Here is an 8,425-nt window from a genome sequence, read left to right as displayed (position 1 = left end):
GGAAAGAGAAAGAAAGGCCACCATTTCTTTCTAGTTCAAAGTAATAGGCAAATTAAATACGAAGATACAGATGTTAAATAAAGCCTCTGCCAAGTCCCCTTTCACAGAAGTATCTCTGCCAACGTACACCTCTTCACCCTCGTCTACAAAGGGAATGTTATAAGGCATATTATAATCCTATTTCCTTCTCCCCTGCTACTAAGGCACTGACATTTTCATAATGGCATCCAGGTAAACAGCTCTGCTGATGCAACAAACCTGACATACTTCCTTTTGACAACTTGGTAACACCTAATTGTATTGTGTCCTGTTACTGATTCTTGCAGTTCTGTCAAACCTGTTGTTCTTCATTTTCTCTGTACCTGAATCAACAAAAACACATAATACAATTGTCTTCCCATTTCTTGCTAATTGTTCTCAAAACTTTCTTGAAGTTGTGGGTTTGAAAACAAGAAGAAGCCTCTACTTGTATATAAAAGCCTCTACTTGTATATAAGTAAGCCTTCACGTTCACACAAACACTTTACAATTAATTCCCTTGCATTTCTTGATTACATCCTTCCTTCTGTCTATTGGTAATTACAGAGACTTTCTCAATGAGAAAAAAGTGTAGGCTTTGTGAGTGTTGGAGAAAAAAAAACCCCACCAAACAACAAAACCCAACAAACAAACAAAAAAAAAAAAACCAAACCAAACAGAAAACTAACAGCCCTTAGAATCATAGAATGGTTAGGGCTGGACTTGTTTTATTTGAATTTACTGTATCTGTTTGCTTTAGAAAAGTCTTTTGTGAGCTCTAGTTTTCTTCATATGCCAGAAAGTCAGAGCTGTTAAGACTGGTGATTGGCTAGCTAGCAGAGCTCAAATATAGCTTCGGTAGTGGAAATACTGTGCATGTCATTTGAAACATAGGAAAAGAACAGTTCCTGGTTATTGCTAGGAGAGAAGTATTAAATAATAAGCATCTTCACCTTGAGCAACAGTACATTTGGTACAACTAGTTGATATGTCTTGCAGGACTTAGACTATGAGAGCAGCAGCAAAGTACAAAGGATGGTAGATAATTCAGTATGAAACCATATTGTGCCAGTATAGTCACTTTCCTTCCTTTCTCCTTCTGCACCACATCCATTTTTCATATCATCATGACTATTTTGCCTCTTCCTCTTACACTTGGCGATTATACATATTTTCTGCTAATGGACCATTAAGTTTATCACTCAGCCCATGTCCTGCAGTTACACTGACAGCTTAGCAACTGCTGTTGTAGTCCACTTAGAAAACAGTGCATGCTGGAGCAAAGGTGTGTATATAGTATGATAAACTATATATATAAAGGTTGTCAAATATTGCTTTACCACTTAATGGCTTTTCTCCACCCCCCCACCCCCCACCTTACCTCATCACATTGTGTGATCCTGTGAGCAATCTCCTTCAACTCTTTCATGGATTTTTCATCTTGGAAATCATAGGGGAAAGTTTCAGTCCATTCCTTCAGGAGCTGAATGATTTTGGCAGCAAAGGATTTTAGCTTTCCCTAGAAAGAAACAATGAATTGATTACTGACAATAGACCTTTCTGACTGCAGAGTAAATTAGAAGATTCACATAAAGCTGGAGACACCCTTGAAAATACTTTGCATTAGTAGTAGGTGATGGGGATAAATAAAACCCCCATATTTAACTGTGAGCCAGATTCCTAAATAGTGTGATTTAGCCTCCCTTCATGATAGCTTGGTAATGTCTCTTGCTAAACACTCTGAAGATATTTTCAAGGTTAGTTGTATAAAGCCAGGAAGATGACAGAACAGTTTAAGTGATTTATTTGACTGAAGTCAATGGAACTTAAGCTGATTTATGCCATCCGAGGCAGCAGTACTTTAGCATATGATTTCAAATGCATACAAACTGCAGCCCTCTACCAAGCACCTTTCATAAGAAATGTTCACAAAGGCATTTTTGTTCTACAGAATTTATCAGATTGAGCTGTATATTCAAATAAATGAATGATGGGAAAGATGTGTGTGTTCTCTTCATGACATCTAAATCAAATGGACTTTGAAAATAAAAAGTATTGGCTCTTACTCAAAGCTATCAAACACAGAAAGGGGAAGGAGAGCTATTTTTTTAAGTTCTTCTATTACCTGTAAATCTTCTAAGGCTTTTCATCAGTTAGACCTGAATTGGATGCCAATCAGTCTTCTATCATAATAATAGAGAGCAGTATCAGTAAATCCAAGGGAGAACTCTTGTAAAATAGGGAGTGTGAGTGCTGAGAACCCTTTTAACAAATAATATGAATAAAAACTTAATTCACGTTATATTTATTCTCCCACCCAACTTGGGATGCACTGAGGAAGAAGAGGACTTTTTCATTTGTGTTTACGTTCCCACTTGTGTAAGCTACAGAAGTCCCCCTACGCAGCAGTGCATGCGTAGTCCATGCATGGTGCACTTTTCTCATTGCACCCTCCATCAACCTCTTACGGGCTACAGAAGGTGACTTAGCATGTGAGTGTGAGTGTCACTACAGGAAATCAGTGTATTTTCTTTTAAGACAAATAGAGAATGTCTTCCAATAATTAGAATCATAGAATCATTAAGGTTGGAAAAGACCTCAAGGATTATCAAGTCCTGCCAAAACATCATTTGATCATAGTATGTCCCAGTTTATTTAATCAAAACCAAAAGTCAACCAAACTAAGCTATTTTTTGCAGTATCTTGCCAGTATACAGTCAGTGGGAATATTAATAGTGACAAATAAGAACTTTGAAGTTAAACTATGCACCCTTGAATCCTCAATCTGAAAATGAGCCAGTGTTCCCGGTAAGGCTGAAGGGAATCTTCTTGGTTTTTGGTTTGTTTTTTTTTCTTCCAGAGCTGCAAACTGCACTCTGCTAGCATGCTTTTCCTAGATGTTTTTTTATTGATAGGACTTAATTGATCCTGTTAGTAAGAGAAATGCAGAAGAGTTGGATAGTGAGGGACAAAAGAAAACATCACCATTCTCTTTGCCAGCAGTTTTCCTGCAAAGCAATCTCTGCCAATGCCACTCCTGTGGAGCCCAGCTTCAAGGTGTGGGACAGAGTTTCACATTATAGTTACCTGCTTTCCAGACTCCCATTTTTGTCTGCCTTGGGGAAAAGATAATTTATACTTCTTTGCTGGGAAATGGATGGAGCCTTATTAAAAGAATAATCTGGAGGTAGTGATAGAGAATTCCATTCAATTAAAGTGAACAGCTATTCTGTTTACCAAAAGCTGCCATAGAACTGGTTTTTGGTATTAATTATCCCAACTATCCTTTCTCCTTAACTTTTGAAAATGAAAAGGGAGGGCTGGGGACAGGAAGTTTTCAAAAGCCTTCCTTAGGCCGTGGCAAGCATCTCCATATGAACAGTGACTTCCCCATCTCATGCATCTACTCATGAGTGGCTAGGGTTTGCTTCTTTCATGATGGAAAGTTAGGCATCTGTTCCAAGACAAGCTGCAAACCATATTACTCTTCATGTAATTACTCTTCATGTGTATAAAAACCTTAATGTTTTATCAGATGCTTTTAATGCTCGTAAAAATAAAGTATTCTTTCTGAGAGCAACACTAAAACCCATCAGTATAGGAAAGCATGAGACTCCCTGTCTCTTGTGCACTCTGATGAAACCCAAAGCAGTGTGACAGGCTTGATGCACATAATTTGTGATAACCTAGATAGAAATCACACAGATATGTGGGTAGCAGCACACTTTTTGTTATAGTGGCGATAAACCTACTGACCTACTTTTTCTGTACTCCTACTCCAGATGTAAGCCTTCCCTTGTAAGGCCTGACACAGAGTTCTCTGGAGTCTATGGGAATACTTCTCCCATAAATATTTCTTTTGAGAAGAAAAATACTTCTGTTACTTTAAGTACTGTGGATCAGACCTGTTCTGCATGAGACAAGACAGACAGTACTGAGAAATGACCACCAATTAGAAAGGAGGGTAATAGCAGTACTGTGCTGGTAGGAAAGGGAGGTTTAATGACAATGACCTGGTTATGAGTATTGTTTTGATTTTTGTTTTTAAAAAGGAGAATTTACTGGTGACAAAACCCAAGAGAAATAAAAATTTTTGAAAGGACTTAGGTATTCCAAGACAGGAAAGACAAGCTTAATGGAAACTAACTTCTACTTTCTATTTCTTACTTCTTTACCTTTTTATTTAAAAAATACTCTCAAGCTGCAGAAAATAATGCACCACAGTTTTAACAACAGTTTTTTCCACTGAACAATACCATACTAACTTTTTTTTTTTTTTTCCTGTGACAATCTTATCTGGGTCTTTCCAATATCTAATGGGTTTATGGAGAGTTAAATTTTATCCTTTATGGTCAACCTTAACTGCTGACCTGGATATTATAATTGGTGTCTTAAACTGTGAAACCCTTCCTTTTTATGAGTGGCCAAAAGGACTCAAAGCATGCTCCAGGACATCCCTTTTTAATCCACTCTTCTCTGGGTTGTTTTCTACAGGACTTTTTGGCTAGCCAGTAATGTCAGAAACAATGGAATGGTAAGTATTGTGGTATGTAACCTCAAAACATGGCTGCTTGCCAATTTTTCAGCTCAATCACTAACCCAGGCAAAAAGTCAGTCAGCTTCTTGTTTACTTATGCAAATCTCTTATCAGAAATTATCAGAGCCACTCTAACTACTTTTGCCAGCTATTTCCTGTTACAGAGCCACTTAATTAGAAGGTGCTGACGGCGGATGATACCTTAATGGGTTATGATTGTGAATATGTGGAATGCCTTGAGTTGAGAATTTCTATGCTGCATGTGAAATGAGCTTTTATTTGTTGCCAGATAAAAAACCAAATGTTTGCAAATGCTAGTGGCCAAATTATTCTGTAAAACATACAGGTACTTGCAGTAGAGGACAGTCAAGCAGTCACTTGAGAGGGATGTCAGAAGTTTATGTTGTGTTTTCCAAGAATTTTGTGTTTAGTGGGCAGGAAAAAATTACAGTTTACATTAAAGGGGTAGTAAGGGATAAGGCCATAGCAGGAAATGCAACCAGCAAAGCATGAAAATTAAAGCGGCCTCGCAAACGCTCATGTTTTATTGTCACCTTGCTGTTTGTTGGTTTTTCTGTAGGCCTATTTCCAAATTGTCAGCAGAAGGTGTAAGAGTGTGGGTGTTTGGAATACGAGCTGCTCTACTTTACATCCTGTTGTTAGGATGTAATGCTATTTTGTTTCAACGTGGAAGCCATGATTTTTTTAACACATCTGCTGAAAATCCATAATAATACTATTTTACAACTAATCTCTTTAAACAGCCAGGTGATTTAGTCCCCAGATACTGTTTCTGTTTTTAAAATCTCCTAAGTGTATTGTCTTTCACAAAAGTTTTATCTTATATTCCATTATTCTTAAATCCAAGTATTTCACGTCTGTATTTTGACACTACCTACTGACAGCAGTCTTCCTTTTTCATATGTCTACAGATCAGCTATACTCATTTCGTGTTTCAGGTGGTTCCAGCATCTCTCACAAGTTCCTACCTCTGTTGTTTAGTTATATGTTGCTGAGGAACCACTACAATTTACAGAGCATCAGTTTGAGCTTGCTCAGCCATGAACTATTTAGCAGGGGAGATGGAATGGTTATCATCTCTGTGTACAAAGCTGGATGCTGTGCTTCTTGCAACTTCTTCCCCCGGCCCCTTGAATTCCCTAGCATCTACATGATGAGTTATGTAGCTATTGGGTGAGTAGATCAGGGGACTGATCTGGATGAAAATAATTTTGCACCAAATGGTAAGTTTTTCCTGTGGAGTAATTTTGTGATAAGGTATGAGACTGTACCCCAGGAACAGTAAGGGAGAAAGAAGCCCTTAGGTCAGTATTGCTGTTAAAAACTCTGTATTGCCAAAGCACAGGGTTGCCTTTTGTACTCACCACTCAGAGTCCTGATACAACAAGGAGAAAACAAAATGGGACTATCAACATGCTGAAGATTAGGAATGTAATTTCTCACCATAGAAGAATTGATACAAAACATGTCCAGGATTTGAACGGTCTTTAAATACTTGTTGATTTCATCTTTGTTTCTGTTGGTCTTATTTGCATCCCACCTCAGACTAATCTGGTACTTCAATTTCAGTCAAAAGCCCTTAATAAACACTTTCCATAATGGTGAGACTTGGATTTAAGTGCATATGATAAGCTTGGTTTGGTTTAATCAGGTGTAGTAAAACTGCATAGTCATAGTCACGTGTCAGCGCAGGCTACCATTTTCAGTAGTGCATCCCTTAATTTTTTTGAGAAGTAACTTTCTGATTTACTGTTACACCAACTTAAAATGCCCCACTGATAACCTACAGCAGAGCGCTCAACTCTAACAAGACGGTGAGGGTGACTGGAGAAAGGGGAATCAGATTCAAGAAAGGCATAACTTGGTGAAAGCCTGAAAGCGCAAAGCGACTTGCTGGGCAGGTTTCATGGCAGATAAGCATTGCTCCAGTGCACAGCACTGACCTGTAGCTCATGAGCAAAATTGTATTTCCAGCCACTGTCTCCTACTGGTGAGGTAGTACATAACCCATGTTTGCAAAGAACCAACAGCGCTTCAAGGAAAAAGACCTAAGTAAAAGTGCACGCAGTAACACATGCCTATTACAGTTTCAATTTATTCTTTATCAATCTATTTAGCTTTACAATGAGAAGGAGATAGTGGCAAATAAATGATAGCAGCACAGCTAACTGAAGGACATAATGGTTCATTTACCTTTTCTGCCTCAGTCCCCGTTTCTAGCTGCTGCTTCTGTTTAATGCAGATCTGCCCCACTTTAGCCAGGAGCTCGTGTGGGTGAATGAAGACTCGTGAGCTCAATAGGAAAGTGAAGATGTAAGTCCTCTGTGGAAGCAGAGAGAAAAGAAAAAACAAGTTGAACAACTTTAGCAAAAATAATCTGTCTTCCTTAGAAAAACTATTCCATAAACCACAAATGTAACTTTCCTTCATTTAAAATTTTTATAATTTTTTCTGTCTTGAGACACATGGTGGTCTTTTCTAGCTCTGTTAAAAAGAAATGCCGTAGGCTTCAAGGGTGTTAACTGTGGTGTTTCCGTATTCCCAAATTATTTCCTTTTAAAATGCCAAGCATAATACACCTAACTAGTCATTGCTCACCAAAAAGACAAACGAAATACGTCCAGTGTAGGGTGTTACGACTCTTGAACACAACTATTTCTGCTGCTTTAAGAGTGATTGTTTTTCATTGAGCTGCAGAAAGCTGCTTCATGCGTATTCCAAACCACAGCTGTAATTTCTTCATGGATGCGGGTTTTTTCCTTCCTTTTTCCCACAATCACTGACACAAGCTTTAGCTTACATTGTGGCCATATGACAATGATTTAGTTTTAAGCTTGACTTTAATGATTTGGGGCCTGTTTCAGAGTCTTTTGAGTATGAACACTACTAATAAATGCCAACAACTATTATTTTTCATTATAAATAGCCTCTCCAGTTTTATTTTAAAAGCTTTAATGTATTGCATGCTGACTCATACTCTAGACAGCTTAGCTGAAATGAGAATGCCTTCATGCTCTAGCGTTTCAGTGTTTGAAACCTGGCTTCTGTATTTGAATGTAATTGTGTTGAGTAATGACAGCAGCATCTCGTAAGCACTTCTGGTTTTCCTTCAGGCTTTTTGACAAAATTTGGAGTTAGGAAATTGTATGGGATTTCCTTGATCATGGATTTTGATTAACCTTTGTTATGTTTGCAGTGCATACTGTTACTTTGCACTGTGTTTTCAGAAATTTCGCAGGCCACAGCCAGGTATGCATATAAATAGTCAGTGTGCATATATACCACCTTGGACTGGGCAAGTAAATTGAGACATCTGAAAACTTAAGACCAGTTGTCTAAATCTCAGTCGCCGAAATCAGCTGCTTCGGAGCCGACCCAGCTCCACCGGACCAACTGATCGCAAGGTACAGGGAGGTTTTCGGGAGATTCCTTTGACAGGAAAACCCCGAGGAAGAGGAATATCCCGACCGCTCTCCCGCGAGAGGCTGACGGGGCATGGGAGTTGCCGGGGCAACCGCGGTCACCACCCCTCCCCCAGCCTTTAAATTTTTTCGGGAGGGCGAAGAGCGCAGCGCGTACGCAGGTCTGCTGTGGCTTGTGTAGGTGGACGCTAAAGTTTTGCCGGGGGCAGAAGCTTCACACAGGGCGGCCGTAGGAGCCCAGCGAGCAGGAAGGTTCCTCTGAGGAAGAGGGAAGAACTAAGGACCAGGTGCTGCAGCGGTGGGTGTGGGAGGCTGTGCAGCAGGGCACAGGAATTCTGCCCCTTCTTGCTTGTGAGACCTACGTATCTGTTGGTAGCCTGTGACCACTGTTTTTGCTTATGGTCTCCACCAGGCAGAGAGCTTGCCC

The 8,425-nt window shown here is 39.3% G+C and overlaps 1 protein-coding gene across 1 annotated transcript in view; it reads right to left on the bottom strand.

Moving 5' to 3' along the window:
• Positions 1-8,256, bottom strand: part of LOC104472282 (ras-GEF domain-containing family member 1A-like) — a gene marked incomplete at both ends in the record, with an annotated part of 11,426 nt that extends 3,170 nt beyond the window's left edge. The window contains 3 exons of the mRNA XM_010087881.1: positions 1,400-1,537; positions 6,770-6,898; positions 8,083-8,256. Of these exons, the coding sequence (XP_010086183.1) occupies positions 1,400-1,537; positions 6,770-6,898; positions 8,083-8,256 (441 nt within the window). The remainder of the gene's footprint in view (positions 1-1,399; positions 1,538-6,769; positions 6,899-8,082) is intronic.
• Positions 8,257-8,425: the final 169 nt, after the last annotated feature.

This window comes from Pterocles gutturalis, unplaced genomic scaffold (genome assembly GCF_000699245.1).
Source record: "Pterocles gutturalis isolate BGI_N339 unplaced genomic scaffold, ASM69924v1 scaffold36816, whole genome shotgun sequence".
In the NCBI taxonomy this organism is placed as follows: Eukaryota; Metazoa; Chordata; class Aves; order Pterocliformes; family Pteroclidae; genus Pterocles; species Pterocles gutturalis.
The sequence above is the reverse complement of the archived record's forward strand: the minus strand, read 5'-3'. Positions and strand labels throughout refer to the sequence as shown.